The sequence below is a fragment of the Lithobates pipiens genome, unplaced genomic scaffold (assembly GCF_037356315.1).
Source record: "Lithobates pipiens isolate NorthernLeopardFrog02 unplaced genomic scaffold, aLitPip1_a1.2 Scaffold_16, whole genome shotgun sequence".
Classification (NCBI taxonomy): domain Eukaryota; kingdom Metazoa; phylum Chordata; class Amphibia; order Anura; family Ranidae; genus Lithobates; species Lithobates pipiens.
The window spans coordinates 84,009,186-84,028,979 of record NW_027507748.1 but is presented as its reverse complement, the minus strand read 5'-3'; the positions used below and the strand labels follow the sequence as shown (position 1 = coordinate 84,028,979).

Genomic DNA, 19,794 nt, shown 5'->3' with positions numbered 1-19,794 from the left:
TTCTGTATCTTGATTTAGATCTCTTTGAAATATCCACACATACCCTGAAGAAGCAACTACTGTGAAACATGTTGGGATAATGTGTGCTTAACGAGAACAACCACTGCATTGTATTGTCCACCGTTTGTTTTTATACTTCATTAATAATTGTTAATGCATTTTAACTTTGAATTTAATAAATATTTGTAATATAATCTTGTAATCAGTTTAATAATGTTTATTATGCTTTAGTTATTATTTGCACCATTAAAATCCCTATTTCCCTTCCTTGTTTCTGATTCATATCTGAGAGGGATGTTTGATGTGTCTTTGCCATTCCACCTTTTCATGGTTGTGTGACATCTAAATATTCGCTCTAAAGACCATCTCTATTTATATACATACAATTATATATATCTATCAAGGAATATGGTCAGTATGCCAGTTGAACAATTGCTTTAATAAATTATTAATTCATTTAGCTACGCTATTGTTTTCAGTCAGCCTGACAGACGCTGGGCAGCTGTACTATGCGCAAATTAGAATATATTATATTATATTATAGAATATTTATTATAGCTAATGAACAAATTTGGCTGCCCCCCCCCCCCATGTACATATATGATGTAGCACCTTCCTAGTTAGGTTTACTAGGATGTTAGGCAAACTTACTTATTTTTTTATTTTATTCCTCTGTAATATGCGGAGCAGTTGTTGATTGCTTTGGGCTGTTCTGTGTTTCACAGACTGCAGGTTTGATCATTTTCCCCTGCATTCTAAACTTTTCTAGAACATAGTGGGTTGGAAATTTAAGTCTGAATATTTATGGGACTTCAGCCAATCCCTAAGGAGGTGTGTCCAGTAGGTGGCAGAGCATATACATAGTCTGAGGCTTGGAGCAGCCAGATTCTTGTACTACTGGAGGAGTTCCCAGCCTGAGGGGCTCTGCTCCTATGGGCAGACTGCTGGAGTTTGCTGCATGTTCACTGAGGTCCAAGCTGTGGCAGAGCTTGGGAACCTACTCCTAAAATCCCTCTTTGTAGCAAATCAAGGGAATTTCACCCAAGGAACTGGTCTAGTCTTTGAAAGGGTCTGGCTGTCCTGTGGCATTGTGAGCATTAACCTCTCCCTCACTTAAGAGTGGATACTAGAAGGAGGTATCTGGTGATCCAGTTACATTATGAGTATTGACCTGAGCTCAGGGTCCTAGTGACTGTGTTCTGTTTCCTTTGGGTGGAAGAGCCAGTGGCAGTTCTGACTGATATAGCTTTTAAAATGCACTCAGTTCTGCCATCTATACTTGCTCCTGCATAGAGACTGTGCAGGGAGACTTAGAAAAGTCTCCCTGGAGTATCCCATATCACATACACCTACACCCCATCCAAATTCTTCAGCACTAAAAATCCTAAAAAAGACATCCCTAGACTGAATACTGAGCCAGAAAGAGGGAACTGTTGCTGTGTGCCTGGCTGCCTCTGTACTAATCTTGGAAAAGAACCGGTTAAATTACAACAGCTCCTTCGAAGTTAGCGATATAATAATAAATACAAATTATACATAAAAGCAAGGTTTTAAAAAAGTGTACACACATTAATAAGATTATTTATGATAAACTGATAACAATCACATACATATTTAAAAATAATTTGGTTCCCTCTTTAAAGCAGAACTAAATTAAAAAATTGCTAGGAGGGCTTTTTGCAGAAGAGACATGCAAAGTGTGAACATCGCCAGAAAACATCTTCCTCTCCTCTTGCAACTTTTTAATTCCCTGTGTACACTATACCATGCATAGGCAGTATGATGTACACTCTGAGTCCTGGCTCCCAGTTCATTTCTGCCCCGTCAGATTCCAAGAATAAAGCGAGGTGACAGTAATAATGCAACTAATCTGCGCATGTGCAAGAGTTACATCAACAGTGACTGACCCCCCCCCCCCCCATGAGGTATAAGCATGCTTTCAGTACTTGAACATCATAGAAGAGTCTCTTTCCTTTCCCTGGCTCCACCAAGAGTGAGGGGGAAGCCAAGAGGAAGGAAAGGAAGATTTTGGCGATAGGGAATTCAATTCTCAGAAGGAAAGCAAGGGCAATCTGTCATGGTGCATGTTGGCACCCATGACAATGTCAGAGGAAGATGGAGTGTCCTAAAAAACGATTTTAGGGATTTAGGAGCTAAATTGAGGAATAGGACCTCCAAGGTAGTATTTTCAGGAATACCTCGAGCCACACCAGAAAGGCAGCAGGAGATTTGGGAAGTAAACAAGTGGCTGAGGAGCTGGTGTAGAAAGGTGTGGTTTGGGTTCCTGGAGAACTGGGCCTACTTTTCAGTGGGTTACCAGCTCTATAGAAGGGACGGACTGCACATAAATGAGGAGGGTGCAGATCTGCTGGGAGTGAAGATGGCTGAAAAGTTAGAGGGGCTTTTAAACTAGGCGACGGGGGGGAGAGTCCAGACATAGAGATAGCCAGTGTGGAACTTATTTCAGTTGGTAGTATTGGGGGTATTAGTGGTAGGTTGACTAAAGCACCTAAACCCATGGTAAGTATAGTAACAAGTCCTATTTGCCACCTCGGAACACCAAATAAGGAGATAGTATGCATCCGGAGAAAACTACGAGGCATGTTCACTAATACCAGGAGTTTGGAGGACAAGATGGGAGAGCTAGAAATGCTACTGTATGAGGAAGAATTTGATTTTGTTAGAATTTCAGAGACCTGGTTCATTAGCTCTTATGATTGGTTGGCAACCATTCAAAGGTATTTCCTATATCACAGGGACAGGGAGGGTAAAAAAGGGGGAGGGGTATGCCTGTATATTAAAAATGATATACAGGTGAATGTGAGGGATGACATCACTAAGGGAGCAAGGGAAGAGGTGGAATCCTTATGGGTAAGGTTACAAAGGGAGGAAACCAAGGAGAAAGTAATACCGGGAGTATGCTATAGGCTCCCTACCCTGAGGGAGGAGGGGAGACGGACCTCCTATCACAGTTTGGAATGGTGGCATACATGGAAAGTGTCATAATGGGGGGTTTTAATTTTCCAGACTTAGACTTAGACTTTTTTTGTCTAAGGCTTACCATTTCCTAAATGTCTTACAGGAACATTTCATGGGTCAGAGGATAAATGTACCAACAAGAAACAATGGGTTACTAGACCTACTGATTATTAACAATACAGACTTGATCGTGGATGTAGAAATATGGCCAATATGGCCAATTACCGCCAACAAGCTCACATCCAACATTTCCCTTTGGAAATCCGATTGTGTGTACGCGGCATAAAGTTTCTACCTCATCCCTTTAAACCCAGACAAATATTAATTACACAGGTTCTGAAGTTAATTTAATGCGGATAAGCGAGTTTAATTACCACCTTAATCTGCCTCAGAACCTGTGTAATTAATATGTGTTCGGTTTTAAAGGGATGAGGTGGCAACTCTAACACGGCATAAGGCTGGTCATACACTATTTTTATTGTTTATTATTTTTTTCAACGAAATGAAAGAAGGAAAGAAAGTTACTCAATTTCCCCATCCACACACTCGATGTGGATGGAGGAATCCCTCCTGCTGAGTTATTGTATTCTGACATTGGGGGGATTTCCCCACCATCAGAATACACTTATAAGCACCGGTCACTATTGTCGGAGACACCGATCGAGCAAAAGTTTTCCAACAGGCTGGTAGTACACAAGTTGATTAATGGATTGAGTTGCGTACAAGTAAGATGCCCACACATGGATTGAAATTCAGCCGATACCTGCGGAAGTGGCTGGATTTTGATCCATGCATGGCCAGCTCAAGCCAGGTGGAACATTATAGGCAGTGGTGGCTGGTGCTTACTATTGGGGGACGGCACAACCAACACTACTCCCCCTCCCCCCGCGGGAGACACAGGCAGGGGAAATAACCCCGGGAGCAACAAACCCCCCCCCCCCCCCCCGAAGACACAGGCGGTGGCAATAACCCCCACAGGAGACACAGGCAGTGGCAATCACCGACAACACCAACAACTCCCCCCATTGGAAACACAGGCAGCGCCAATAACCCTCGCAGCACCAACAACCCTCACCCCTGCGGGCAGTGGCGATCACCTTACTTAGTGGAGGCATGGAGGAGACAGGGAGGCAGGGAGAAGGAAGAGTTTTATTATCCAGCTTCAGGTTGAATCCTGCTCTGTACAGCAATGCAATCTAAATACATTAATAGTAACACAAAAACAAAAAAGCCTTACCAAACACTTCATTTTCTGACACCGATTTCTGTATGAGTGACCTAAATTAAGACAAAAATGCTGTTGTAAGTTTTTTATGACACCCATAATTAATATAGTGATTAACTTCCTCTTTAGCAGCTCTTGGAATAATGCAAGGACTAATGACAGCAAAAATACAATTCTCTGAGCTCCTTCAACTCCACAACAATCTATTTTTTGAACTACAATGTTTGCAGGTTTGTATAATACAAAGCAGAGTTCAGTGACCAACGGCAATCAGTTTATTCTGCACTGAATGTATTCTGTGAACTTCTGATTAGAAGTGTCAAATATACTCCAGAAAGTGTCAGATTTAGAAAATAATTCAAGTGATGGTTTCTCTGCAGTACAGCAGTGATCAGTGGTGTGGGAAGCAGGAGAGACTGTTTTAGTTTTAGCTTTAGTAACCAAGACATTTTACTATGTGAGAGATGAAACATAGATGTTCATTTTGTATTTGCATAAACCTAGTCATGACAGGTTCACTTTAAGTGCCAACTCTGAGCTCAGCTCCCTCCACCCACTGATTGCCATCCACCCTCCTAGGAGCATTTTTGCCCCCTGTGAAAAAAAAATGCTTAAAGGCCCATACACACGATCGGATTGTTAGCCAACAAAACCGTGGACTTTTGTCCGAAAGGCATTGGCCCAAACTTGTCTTGCATACGCATGGCCACAGAATTGTTGGCCAACAAATACAAACAAATGTACTATGTTGTTTTGCAGCTCTTTAGTGCCACCCTTTTGGCTCCTTCTGCTAATTTCATGTTAGAAGTAGAAGTTTGAGTGTTGATTTGCGCTTTTCATTTTGCGCTTTTCATTTGGCGCTTTTCAGTTTGTTTCTGAACGGCTGTTCGTCAATAAGACATGATGCGGAATTGGAGTTGATAACGTGTTATTTATAATTGGCCTTGGAGTTGTTGCTTTGACATTATTTGTTTGGTTGAATAATGATTTGATTTGGTATATTTTCTGTATTTTTGGATGCAAAGAATGCACTTTATGGTTAAGTTCTATTGACAGATGTCTTATTTTATTTGTTTTCTGTTTTTAATGCACTATAAAAAAAAATTGTGGAGAATAATACTTGGCTATGTGTTTTACTTCAAATGACAGTTTGGGAGTAGGCAGTTACATTTAAAAAATACAATGTAAAATTGACAAGGGACACCAACATAGTTGTATCTTAGATCTTAAAAACTACGGAATAATGGTGTTGTGGTAACTTGCCCAATAAAAAAAAAAAAGAAAAGAAAAAAAAAAGCATAATAACATTATTCTTGATATCACTAGACAAAAAAAAGCCTTTGAAAATGTGTTTGCAATAACTCCATCAGTACCACCAGCAAGGCAGCTTCATTATTATCCCATTAAAGAAGAGAATTGTGCGCTGTATTTTGAGATTTCATAATTTGCCACGTCGCAAATGTTAATTCTCCATTACGAATGCTAGTTTACATGACCGACCGCTTCTGGCTCGTCCTTGCTTCAGAGTATGCGTGTTTGTACTTTTGACTTTTGTCCGACGGACTTGTGTACACACGCTCGGAAAATCCGGCAACACACATTTATCCACGGAAAATTTTAAAACCTGTGATCCAACATTTGTCCACAGAAAATCAGACAACAATTGTACGATGGAGCACACAGACGGTTGGATTTACCGCCAACAGCCTGTCATCGAACATTTCCCGTCGGAAAGTCCGATCGTGTGTACGAGGCTTTATACATACCTTTTTTTCCATGTCCTTGGTATGGTCATCCTGGTGTCAAAATAGCCAACTCGTCAGAAACTCCAATTACTTAAAGTGTAAGTTCACCTTTACAGAAAGATCTGTAAGGTGAACTCACTCAGGTCCCCCTCCTCACCCCCCCCCCCCAGTCCTGCTGACCTGCAGTGTGGCGATCTCCAGTTCTGAGCCCTGGTATAGCCTCCTCACAGCTCCAGGCGGGACTGGGGGGGGGGGGTGAGGAGTGGTCCTGTGTAAGTTCACCTTACAGTTTTTTCTGTAAAAGATGAACTTACCCTTTAACTTCTGGTTTCTTTAAACCATCAGTAATTGGAGATTTTGCCAAACTGCTGTTTGGACACAACACCGCCAACTGAAAAAAGTCTGGTGCAGGATATTATGAGCGGAGATTGTTACTCCGAGGCGGAGAGAACTTTGTCCTCGTTAGTCGCTGTGCTGTCAAAACAGCTAAATTTTCCTGCACCTGTTGCCAGTGTTGTGTCCAAACAGCAATTTGGCAAAATCTCCAATTACTAAAACTGGAGCACACAGAATCTGATACAGCTGTGCATGAAAACCAATCAGCTTCCAGGTTTAAGCCCCCCGTTCACATTTGACTTCGTCAAATTGCATGCCAAATCGCAGCCTATTGCTGGCTATGTGGCACCACACCGATTGTCCAAAAGTAGTTCCTGCACTACTTTTGGCAACTTCGGGGGCGATTCCAATAGACCTCTGTGCAGCTCTGTGTGGGAACAGATGTTTTTCAAATTGCCCCTCTCCCCCCCCCCCCCCGAACTCGCACAGAAATGCAGGTTTAAAATTGTGCTAGCTCAGCTAAACTTGCACGATTTCAAACCCCGTGTCAGTGTGAATGAGGGCTTACTGTCTAAGCTTAACTGAACAAGCTGAAGTTAGAAACTGATTGGCTACCATGCACTGCTGCACCAGATTTTGAGTGCTCCAGTTTTAGTAAATCTCCCCCCTACTGTCATTTATACTGGAAGAGGAACAATGCCGCATTATGGGATCCGTGAGTCTGCAGGGGACAGCGCTAGAGTTTCTGTGAGTATAACAGGCAGAGTTGCTTTTTATTTGAAAGAGCGGCCAAGATTTTCCCTTTATTATATTTGACCTTCCATTGAGCTTTAACCACTTCAGCCCCAGAAGAATTTAGCCCCTTCCTGACCAGAGCACTTTTTGCAATTCAGCACTGCGTCGTTTTAACTGACAATTGCGCGGTCGTGCGACGTGTCTTCCCAACAAAATTGATGTCCTTTTTTTCCCACAAATAAAGCTTTCTTTTGGTGGTATTTGATCACCTCTGCGGTTTTTATTTTTTGCGCTATAAACAAAAAAAGAGCGTCAATTTTGAAAAAAACGCTTTTTTATATTTTTCTATAATAAATATCCCCCAAAAATATATATAAAAAAATAATTTTTCCTCAGTTTAGGCGTATTTAATACGCATTCTTCTACATATTTTTGGTAAAAAAAATCGCAATAAGCGTATATTGATTGGTTTGCGCAAAAGTTATTGCATTTACAAAATAGGGGATAGTTGTATGGCATTTTTATTAATTTTTTTTTACTAGTAATGGCGGCGATCAGTGATTTTTATTGTGACTGTGACATAATGGCAGACACATGGGACATTTTTAACACATTTTTAGGACCACTGTCATTTATACAGCAATCAGTGCTATACAAATGCACTGATTCCTGTGTAAATAACACTGGCAGTGAAGGGTTTAACCACTAGGGGGCAGTGTGCCCTGGGGAGTGTTTCTAACTGTGTTGGGCGTGGCTATGTGTGACACGTCACTGATCTCTGCTCCCTATCACAGGGAGCAGAGATCAGTGACTGTCACTAGGCAAAACGGGGAGATGCTTGTTTACATTAGCATCGCCCCATTCTTCCTCCCCGTGAGGCGATCGTGGGCATCCCTGCGGCGATCGAGTTTACACGACCAGAATCATGGAGCTTTCCATGGGCACGTGCGCCCGCTGGCCGACTCTTGAAGGGCCACAGGTACGTTAGTTTGCTTGTATGAGCTCCTCTGCCGACGTATATCGGCGTGAGGCGGTCGGCAAGCGGTTAAAGTTGGAAGCATAGAGGAAGTGACTGCTTTGAGAGTGGTGTGCATTTTTGTAGACCGCTGTGAAAACATTGAAGTGCGTAAGCTGGTGTCAGCATGGAGCAGCATAGGAGTGACACTCTCTTCAGCAGTCCCGGGAATGGTAATACCAGGACATATGCCTATTCAGTAGGGCTGGTATCTTTTCTAAGTAAAAAATAGGAATTAACCACTTTAAGACCAGGCCTGTTTTTCAGACTTGTTGTTTACAAGTTAAAATTGTTTTTTTTGCAATACTTTCTGTCACACCGTATTTGCACAGCGGTCTTACAAGCGCACTTTTTTTGTAAAAAATACACTTTTGAATTAGAAAATAAGACAGTAAAGTTATCCCAATTTTTTTTTGTTTTATATTGTGAAAGATGTTACACCAGGTAAATTGATACCCAACATGTCACGCTTCAAAATTGCGCCCGCTCGTGGAATGGTGACAAACATTTATCCTTAAAAATCTCCATATGCAGCGTTTAAAAAAATTCTGCAGTCCTACTGGCTGGGGGTCTTCTACAACTGGAGGGGGAAGGGAAGCAAATTCCTGTATATCTGTATGAGGGTCCCCTCTTATCACCCCCCCCCCCCCCTTCCAACAATCCTAGTTGAGGATCTTCTATAACTGGAGGTGGGAGAGGGGGGAATTCCTGTATTCCTAAATTGGGGTCCCTTCTTAGCATCCCCCTGTAGTCCTCCCAGGTAGTGGCCTATTTTTACTGGAGAGGGTTCTTATGTTCCTGGATGGGGGTCCCCTCTTATAACCTCCCCGCAGTCCTCCTAGCTGGAGGTCTTCTTTAACTGGAGTGGGGATGGAGAGGGCTTTCCTGTATTCCTGGACTGGAGTCTCATCTTATCACCCCCTGCAGTGCTCCCACCTGGGGGTCTTCTTTAACTGGAGTGAGAAGGGAGTTCCTGCATGAGGGTCCCCTCTTATCACCCCCTGCAGCCTCCTAGCTGGGGGTCTTCTTTAAATAGATAAATCGTGTGCTGTGCTATCACCTTAATGATCTGCTGAACCTGCAGCAAAAATCTAAAATACAAAATTGTTAACAAAAGTGATGTACCTATAAAATCAAATCCAAGGCCGAAATAATAATATATAAGCGACGAAGGGCGTCGTACAGCTTACAACATCATATAGTGTGAATATACACAAATTTTATAAAATATAAATATTGATAGAAAAGTCAAATGTATGAAAGTGGTGTTGCGCTCCTTAAATAAATATAGCAGTAAATATGTGAAGTACACAATGTACAAAACAATTAAAAGTGAATATTCCTACAAACTATAAACGCATGATTTAGCATCAAAAGGTGCATTCAATAAAGTGCATACAAGTGCTCGGGTAGATATATAATATATCCAAAGTGCACAGATTGCAGTGATAGCAGGATCTGCAGCGTGATTAAAAAACACTCAATAATCTAATATCAAAAGGTGCAACAAGGAAAGAATACATATATGACAATAAAATCATAAAAAATAAATAAATTATATAAAGTATATTTCACAGTTCGCATTAAAACATGCACTGCAAAAAATATATATTAATCCACTGCAATATAGTGTGAAATATACTTTATATAATTTATTTATTTTTTATGATTTTATTGTCATATATGTATTCTTTCCTTGTTGCACCTTTTGATATTAGATTATTGAGTGTTTTCTAATCACGCTGCAGATCCTGCTATCACTGCAATCTGTGCACTTTGGATATATTATATATCTACCCGAGCACTTGTATGCACTTTATTGAATGCACCTTTTGATGCTAAATCATGCGTTTATAGTTTGTAGGAATATTCACTTTTAATTGTTTTGTACATTGTGTACTTCACATATTTACTGCTATATTTATTTAAGGAGCGCAACACCACTTTCATACATTTGTTTTTTACTCACTCAGGGGAGGGTTTGAACCCCTGTCGGTGCTTTGCTGCAACCATAATCTTTTTTGTTTGTGTATTTTCCTTTTTCTATAATTACTGTGGCGCGAGGGTAATCTTTCTTTACATTGATAGAAAAGTGATCCATAAAGTGCTCAAGTGCATATAAGTCCGCGATACTCTGACCACCCAGGATCAGTTTTCAGTGTCCTTAATACAGAAATAATATACGTGACTTGATAGGTGACTGTGAATATAGTGATCTGCAGCAGTGATAACACTCAGGTGCTCCCCACCCCTGTCAGAACCCCCCTCTCTGTCAGCCGCTCCTCCCTCTGTCAGCAGCCCCCCCTCTGTCAGCAGCCCTCCCTCTCTGTCAGAAGCCCCCCCTGTCAGCCGCCCCCCTCTGTCAGAAGCCCCCCCTCTGCCAGCAGCCCCTCCCTCTGTCTGCCGCCCCCTCTCTGTCCACCGCCCCTCTCCGTCAGCCACCCCCCTCTGTCAGCCCCCCTCTGTCAGCAGCCCCCCTCTGTCAGCCCCCCTCTGTCGGCAGCCCCCCTCTGTCGGCAGCCCCCCTCTCTGTCAGCCGCCTCCCCTCTGTCAGCCACCCCCCTCTCTGTCAGCCTCCCCCCCTCCCTGTCAGCTGCCCCCTCTGTCAGCCGCCCCCCTCTTTCAGCCACCCCATCCTTTGTCAGCAGCCCCCCCTCTCTGTCAGCCCCCCTGTCAGCTGCCTCCTCTCTGTCAGCCTCCCCCCTCTCTGTCAGACCCCCCTTTTCTGTCAGCCACCCACCCCCCTCTCTGTATGATCCCCTCTTCTCTGTCTGACCCCCCTCTTCTCTGTCTGACCCCCCTCTTCTCTGTCTGACCCCTCTCTTCTCTGTCTGACCCCTCTCATCTCTGTCTGACCCCTATATTCCATGTCTGACCCCCCTCTCCTCTCTGTCTGACCCCTTCTCTTCTCTGTCTGACCCCCTCTCTTCTCTGTCTGACCCCCTCTCTTTCTGACCCCCTCTTCTCTGTCTGACCCCCCTTCTTCTCTGTCTGACCCCCTCTTCTCTGTCTGACCCCCTCTTCTCTGTCTGACCCCTTCTCTTTCTGACCCCCTCTTCTCTGTCTGACCCCTCTCTTCTCTGTCTGACCCCTCTCTTCTCTGCCTGACCCCTCTATTCTCTGTCTGACCCCTCTCTTCTCTGTCTTACCCCCCTCTTCTCTGTCTGACCCCTCTGACCCCTCTCTTCTCTGTCTGATCCCCCTCTCTTCTCTGTCTGACTCCCCTCTTCTCTGCCTGACCCCCCTCTTCTCTGACTGGTCCCCCTCTTCTCTGTCTGACCCCTCTGACCCCCTTCTTCTCTGTTTGACCCCCCTCTTCTCTGTCTGACCCCCTCTTCTCTGTCTGATCCCTCTGACCCCTCTCTTCTCTGTCTGCCCCCTCTCTTCTCTGTCTGACCCTTCTCTTCTCTGTCTGACCCCCCTCTTCTCTGTCTGACCCCCCTCTTCTCTGTCTGACCCCCCTTCTCTGTCTGACCCACCCCTCTCTGTCTGACCCCCCTTCTCTGTCTGACCCCCCTCTTCTCTGTCTGACCCCTCTGACTCCTCTCTTTTCTGTCTGACCCCCTCTCTTATCTGTCTGACCCTTCTGACCCCCCTCTCTTCTCTGTCTGACCCATCTCCTCTCTGTCTGACTCCTCTGACCCCCCTCTTCTCTGTCTGACCCCCCCTTCTCTGTCTGCCCCCTCTTCTCTGTCTGAACCCCCTCTTCTCTGTCTGAAACCCCTCTTCTTTGTCTGACCCTTCTATCCCCCTCTTCTCTGTCTGACCCCCCTCTTCTCTGTCTGACCCCCCTCTTCTCTGTCTGGTCCCCCTTCTCTGTTTGACCCATGTCTTCTCTGTCTGACCCCTCTGACCCCCTCTCTTCTCTGTCTGACCCCCTCTCTTCTCTGTGTGACCCCCCATTCTCTGTCTGACCCTCCCTCTTTTTTGTCTTACCCCCTTCTTCTCTGTCTGACCCCCCTCTTCTCTGTCTGACCCCCCTCTTGTCTGTCTGACCCCCCTTTCTGTCAGCCGCCCACCCCCTCTCTGCCTGACCCCCTCTTCTCTGTCTGACCCCCCTCTTCTCTGTCTGACCCCCCTCTTCTCTGTCTGACCCCCCTCTTCTCTGTCTGACCCCTCTCTTCTCTGTCTGACCCCTCTGACCCCTCTCTTCTCTATCTGACCCCTCTCTCCTATGTCTGACCCCCTTCTCTTCTCTGTCTGACCCCTTCTCTTCTCTGTCTGACCCCCTCTATTCTCTGTCTGACCCCTCTCTTCTCTGTCTGACCCCCTCTCTTCTCTGTCTGACCCCCCCCTCTTCTCTGTCTGACCCCTCTCTTCTCTGTCTGACCCCTTCTCTTTCCGACCCCCTCTTCTCTGTCTGACCCCCCTCTTCTCTGTCTGACCCCTCTCTTCTCTGTCTGACCCCTCTCTTCTCTGTCTGACCCCTCTCTTCTCTGCCTGACCCCTCTATTCTCTGTCTGACCCCTCTCTTCTCTGTCTTACCCCCTCTTCTCTGTCTGATCCCTCTGACCCCTCTCTTTTCTGTCTGACCCCCCTCTCTTCTCTGTCTGACCCCTCTTCTCTGTCTGACCCCCTCTCTTCTCTGTCTGACCCCCCTCTTCTCTGACTGGCCCCCCTGTTCTCTGACTGGCCCCTCCGACCCCTCTCTTCTGTGTCTGACCCCCCTCTTCTCTGTCTGACCCCCCTCTTCTCTGTCTGACCCCTCTGACCCCTCTCTTCTCTGTCTGCCCTCTCTCTTCTCTGTCTGCCCCCCCTCTTCTTTGTCTGACCCCTCCTTCTCTGTCTGACCCCTCTCTTCTCTGTCTGACCCCCCTCTTCTCTGTCTGACCCACCCTTCTCTGTCTGACCCCCTTCTCTGTCTGACCCCCCTCTTCTCTGTCTGCCCCCCTTCTCTGTCTGACCCCCCTCTTCTCTGTCTGACCCCCTCTGACCCCTCTCTTCTCTGTCTGACCCCCTCTCTTCTCTGTCTGACCCCTCTGACCCCTCTCTTCTCTGTCTGACCCTTCTAACCCCCCTCTTCTCTGTCTGTCCCCTCCTTCTCTGTCTGCCCCCTCTTCTCTGTCTGACTCCTCTATCCCCCTCTTCTCTGTCTGACCCCCTTCTTCTCTGTCTGACCCCCCTCTTCTCTGTCTGGTCCCCCTTCCCTGTCTGACCCCTCTCTTATCTGTCTGACCCCTCTCGTCTCTGTCTGACCCCCATTCTCTGTCTGACCCCCCTCTTCTTTGTCTGACCCCGTTTGACCCCTCTCTTCTCTGTCTGACCCCCTTCTTCTCTGTCTGAACCCCCTCTTCTCTGTCTGACTCCTCTATCCCCCTCTTCTCTGTCTGACCCCCCTCTTCTCTGTCTGGTCCCCCTTCCCTGTCTGACCCCTCTCGTCTCTGTCTGACCCCCATTCTCTGTCTGACCCCCCTCTTCTTTGTCTGACCCTGTTTGACCCCTCTCTTCTCTGTCTGACCCCCTTCTTCTCTGTCTGACCCCCTTCTTCTCTGTCTGAACCCCCTCTTCTCTGCCTGACCCCTCTAACCCCCCTCTTCTCTGTCTGACCCCCCTTCTCTGTCTGCCCCCCCTCTTCTCTGTTTGACCCCCTCTTCTCTGTCTGACCCCTCTTTTCTCTGTCTGACCCCTCTGAACCCCTCTCTTCTCTGTCCAAACTCCTCTCTTCTCTGTCTGACCCCCCATTCTCTGTCTGACCCCCCTCTTCTTTGTCTGACCCCTTCTTCTCCCCCTCTTCTCTGTCTGACACCCTTCTTCTCTGTCTGACCCCTCTCTTCTCTGTCTGACCCCCCATTCTCTGTCTGACCCCCCTCTTCTTTGTCTGACCCCGCCGGACCCCCCTCTTCTCTGTCTGACCCCCCTCTTCTCTGTCTGACCAATCTAACCCCCTCTTTTCTGTCTGACCCCCTCTTCTCTTTCTGACCCCCCTTCTCTGTCTGACCCCCCTTCTCTGTCTGACCCCCCTCTTCTCTGGTTGACCCCCTCTTCTCTGTCTGACCCCTCTTTTCTCTGTCTGACCCTTCTGAACCCCTCTCTTCTCTGTCTGACCCCCTCTGTTCTCTGTCTGACCCCCTCTTCTCCACCTCTTCTTTGTCTGACCCCCTCTTCTCTGTCTGACCCCCTTCTTCTCTGTCTGACCCCCTTCTTCTCTGTCTGACCCCTCTCTTCTCATTCTGACCCCTCTGATCTCTGTCTGACCCCCCCTCTGGGAGCCCTACACTCCACACTGACTTACCCTCTGTCATAAAGGGATCCCTGCACTCCACACTGATCTACCCCCTGTCATAGATGGACCCTTACACTCCACACTGACTTACCCCCTGTCATAGAGGGACCCCCACACTCACCTACCCCCATCATAGAGGGACCCCTACACTGCAACACTGCATACTGACTGACCTGAGATGTAAGGAGGCACTGAGATGTAAGGAGGCACTCTGCTGGGGACACTGAGCTGTAAGGAAGCACTCCGCTGGGGACACCTGAGAAGTAATGAGGGACTATACTGAGGACACCTGATGGCATTTGGTTGCAGGCGACATGACAAGTGACACACTCGGGGCTCCCACTGGTTCTGCATTATGGTGAGTTGAACTATTTAATTTTATAAGATATAAAATTAAAAACAAGAGCTAAGCGGGACTTTAAATGAAGTACGGGGTCTTTTATTGAAAAAAAAAGGAGAAATATTGTTATGCGATTATATGATGCGACAAAATTACATGTATATTAAAGAGGTGCACAGACAGACACATTATTAACATTGACATTTTGTTTTATATAATCTTACTGACCAATACAGAGTAGGTTATAAAAGCGCACCTCCATTATATACATAAGACAACCAAATATGGAAATAAATTAAACAAATAATACAATGTAGGCAACAACTTTGAATCTATGACTTCTTGGTTGTTGCAGTGGATTAGTAAAGAAAAAAACAACATAGTTGATGCAATTTTTCAAGAATTGATGCTAGTTGAAATTGGGGTACCAAAATACACGGCGATTATTGGCTCTACGCGTTTCGCGGCTTACTACCGCTCGTCAGGAGCAAGCTCGTGATTGGTCTGAAAATACAGAGTAGTGGTAAATTAATGTTTGCAATGATGGAACATGGGGAGATTGAAATACCCCTACCTAGTGGTCACTTACACATAGCCATGCAGTCAAAAGTGCAGCGCCGAAAGCCTAGGCACCCAAAGCGATGATACGGGAGTTGAGGAGGCCCATCCAAGGGCGAGGAGGCCCACAGAATGCACACACAGGCAACCACCGGGACAACAAGGGCGTTTAGTAAGTGAAAACGAATATGGAAATATAAAACTGAGCCTAATGGGTGAAAAAATGCATGGTAAGAACTACAGATAATCTGAGAATTGTGAAAGAAAAATGCGTTGAAAAAAGAAAATGTTGGGGTGGATGTGTGATGAGTGTAGGAGAGGGTTAGCATGGGAAAGGGGGGGAGGGGGAAGAGGGCGGAAGAAAAAGGGGAAGGAGGGGGAAAGTGGCTGTGTATGACATGACCCAGTCTGAATGCCAGGTGACAGAGTGAGTAGTGACAGAAAAAAGTAAAGAAAGAGGGACATATGGATTGATTGTGCAAAAATACCTTGTGTGTGGAAAAAACGCGAAAACAAGGGGTGACAGTGTATGTTAGGTGAATAGCCCCAGTTGTTCCGGTCCCGCCTGCCGCCGCCAACCATGGATACAGCCAAACCGCCGTCTGGGGGCCCCCAGCGTCACACACTCAAGGACACCAAATGGAAGAGTGAGCAATGCCAGACCCGGGATATATACACACTCCGAGTCAGCGTCCACACCCACACTCCAGGTGAAATGAGGATGTAAATCAACCTAGCCTGAAAGGCGGCACCCATAACAGTGATGCCGTACAAACGGTGGTGAAAGTGTGACGCCGATACGCAGTGGGTGAACGCGCCCCGCCTCCCAGCCAAGAGAAAAAAAAAAAAAAAAAAAATTTCTTGGATGAGGAGGGCGGAGGGCGTCCCCCAGTGCGCATCGCAACTCCCGATCATGACAAAAAGGAATGCAGCGATGCAGACGACACCAACACCACCCGACTGCATAGGTGCGTCAAGGACCGAATAGTGCAAAAAACGGAAAATTGTATACTCACCTTTCCGTAATTTTCCTTTCCTGACGCATCCCATGGCAGCACACACAGTGGGTTGTGACTCCGCCTCCACAACCTGATAGGACTGGTTAGCTATAAGGTTTGAAGAGGAGTCCACCGTTGCATTCTCAGTAACTATCACCTTAGAGGGGTGGGATCCTGTGTGCTGCCATGGGATGCGTCAGGAAAGGAAAATTACGGAAAGGTGAGTATACAATTTTCCGTTTTCCTGACGCATCATGGCAGCACACACAGTGGGAAATAACTCGCTACATGGGAGGGTGCGTTTTAGAAGTTTTCTTTATTTACTCAAGTACAGGATATAGATGAGTTTGATTGAATAATTGATCTCCCGAACTCAACCGTGGTTAATTGAGCCGGATCTATTCTATAGTGAGACATGAATGTGGTTTTTGATGACCAAGTTGCTGCCTTGCAAATAGTCTCTGGTGATACTCTGCTGTATGCTGCCCATGAGGTCGCCATTGCTCTCGTCGAATGCGCTTTCAGTCTTTCCGGTATTGGAAGATGTTGAACTAGATATGCTTTTTTGATGGCTTTAATCAACCATGAGGATATTGTTCTTGAGGAAGCCGCTTGACCTTTTTTGGCGCCATGCGGAATGACTAGGAGGTTTTCTGACTTCCTGAATGGAGCGGTAGCCTCCAGGTAGGCGGATATTGCAGACTTCACGTCCAGAGGGTGTGGATTTCCATCTGTGTTGAGAAATACGGGAAGATTGATCTCCGGATTAAAGTGGAAGCTAGAAGCTACCTTTGGCACAAACCGTTCCGAAGGTCTGAGTACGACCCTGTCTGGGAAGAAAACTAGGTGTGGTTCTTTGATTAGTAGAGCTTGCAGCTCAGAGACCCTCTTGGCCGATGTGATTGCAACTAGAAACGATAGCTTTAGTGTCAAGTCCCATAGGGATATTGATCCCCCCGTCGAGAAAGGTTCTTTGGTTAAAGCTTCCAGGACAATTGATAGGTCCCAGGTCGGAAAAATTGGTTTTCTAGGAGGCCTTATTTTTAGGCATGCTTTCTGAAATTGGATGATGAGGGGATTTAAGGCCCACTTGATTCCTGTCATTGCGGATATGGCAGAGACATGAACTTTTAAAGTGCTTGATCTTAAGCCTTTCTCTAGGCCTAGTTGTAGGAATTCTAACACCTGAGAGACTGAAGGAGAAAGGGGATTCCAGGACTGTAGCTGGGCTATTGCAGAAAATCTTTTCCAAATCTTATTATATATGTCGTTTGTCGACTTCTTCCTTGCTTGTTGTAAGGTGGATATTACTCTTAATGAACAACCCTGATCTAGTAACCTTTCCCTTTCAGTTTCCAAGCCGTCAGGTGTAGTCGTTCTGGTGACGGGTGTAGAAATTTCCCCTGTGAGAGCAAGTCTGGGAACAGTGGAAGTGGGAGAGGCTCTTCTGTGCTCAATTGCAGGATGGCCGGAAACCACGGTCTTCTGGGCCAGAAGGGCAACACTGCTATTACCGTGGAAGACGAAGTCCTCAGTCTGGCCAGAAACCTGGCTATCAAGGGCACCGGAGGGAATATGTAACCAAGGCGAAACTCCCAAGGATGGTGGAGACAGTCGATCCCTGTTGCTGCTGGATAGGCGGTCCTTGCTAAGAAGCGAGTGCATTTGCGATTCGCTGGAGTCGCAGCCAGATCTATGTCGGGAACACCCCATTTGTGTGTCAGAAGAGTAAAGGCCTTGTGACTGAGAGACCACTCGTTGTTTGAAATAAATATTCGACTTAGATCGTCCGCGAGTTGGTTGTGAATTGCAGGTACGTATACTGCCTTCAGATCCGTCAGGTAGACTTGGGCCCACTCGATTATAGGTCGTACTTCCCGCATTAGGACTTTGCTTCTTGTGCCCCCTTGCCTGTGGACATAATTCACAGCCACTGTGTTGTCCATACGCAGGAGGACATTCTTCCCTGAAAGGAGAGGACTGAAAGTTAGAAGTGCTTGCCATGCAGCCCTGAGTTCCAGAACATTCGAGACTATCCCCTGTGGACAGAAGGGCCAGCGGCCCTGTGCTCCCCGATCTAGATGATACGCACCCCAGCCAAGGTAACTGGCATCTGACGTTACTATTTCTGGGAGTGGATGAACGATAGGACGACGGCGAGTTAGATTGTTGGTTTGAGTCCACCAACGTACTGACTCCTTGACTGCTCTGGTGATTGTTATTTGTTGTGACATGGACACCCCGTTCCATTGTTTTAGGAACGAATTCTGAAATACCCTGGAGTTCCATTGAGACCACTGAACCATTAGAAAGGTTGATGACATTGAGCCCAGAATACTTAAGCATTTTCTTGCAGATAGGTGTTCTACTGATAGTAGCTTTCTCACTTTGCGGATAAGAGGACGAATTTTCTCCTGGGGAAGCCCTACCGTGTTGGATCTGGTGTCCAATTCGGCTCCTAGGAAGACCATCTTCTGCACTGGGACCAGGTTGCTCTTCCTCCAATTCACTATCCACCCGAATTGCTGGAGTGTGGAAATCAGAATTGAACGATGTCGTAGAAGTATTTCTCGGCTGTCTGCTAGAAGAAGAATATCGTCGAGGTAGTGTAGGACTCTTAGACCTCTTTCTCTCAGTAGTGCTATAACCGGAAGTAACACCTTTGTGAAGGTCCTGGGTGCCGTTGATATCCCAAATGGGAGGCTTTTGAATTGAAAGTGTTGTTTGCCTATCGCAAAGCGTAGATACTTTTGAAAGGTTTGATGCACTGGAATGTGTAGATAAGCGTCGGATAAATCGACCGAGAGCATCCAATCTTTCTCCCCTATTGCTAGTAATATTGATTGGAGACTCTCCATCTTGAATGATTCGACTAGAATCATTTGGTTTAACTTCTTTAAATCCAACACGGGCCTCAGGTCGCCTGTTTTCTTTGACACCAAGAAAAGGGGGGAGTAGAACCCCTCTCCTCTCTGCTCCTGTGGAACTTCTATAATTGCTTGCTTCTGGAGCAACTCCATAATGTATTTGACTAAAAGCTTTCGCTTCAGGCGCGAAAAGGGTAGCTTGGTAGATTTGTAGTGGTTTTTTGGCGGTTTTTGCTTGAATTTCCACCTGTGACCTTGCTGAATGGTGGATATCGCCCAGGGTTCTTCTATTTTGTCTACCCAAGTTTGGGCAAATAGCCTCAGCCTCGCACCAACTATTGCGGGCTGGGCATGCGTGGCATCAAAAAGATTTTTGTTGGTCTCCCGGCGCGGTTGTCTTAGATTTTTGGACTCTTACAAAAGAGGGTTGTGTGCTTCGCCAATTCCGTTTGAATTCTTTGCCGGGTCTATAGGACCTTACGTCCCGGTACCTTTCCGGAAGGTGACGTCTGAAAGGCGGATTTTTCTGCTGCTTGGATCTTCTGTCCGATGGTATTAGACCCGATTTTCCCCCCGTGACCTTTGATATTGCGGAATCTAATTTTGAGCCAAAAAGGTTAGTGCCATCATAAGGGATCTTACACCAGCTGGATTTGGAAGTCGCATCAGCAACCCAAGGTTTTAGCCAGAGAGCCCTTCTGGAAGTTACTGAGGCCAGCATTGCTCTTGCTGATGACCGAATAACGTCCACCGCCGCCTCCGCTACGAAATCA

General features: G+C 46.2%; 1 protein-coding gene across 2 annotated transcripts in view; it reads right to left on the bottom strand.

The window, feature by feature from the left end:
* Positions 1–19,794, bottom strand: part of SAMSN1 (SAM domain, SH3 domain and nuclear localization signals 1) — a 185,762-nt gene that overhangs the window by 115,707 nt on the left and 50,261 nt on the right. For both annotated transcript variants that reach the window (XM_077480065.1, XM_077480066.1), the window contains one exon: positions 4,217–4,257. In XM_077480065.1, the coding sequence (XP_077336191.1) occupies positions 4,217–4,257 (41 nt within the window). The remainder of the gene's footprint in view (positions 1–4,216; positions 4,258–19,794) is intronic.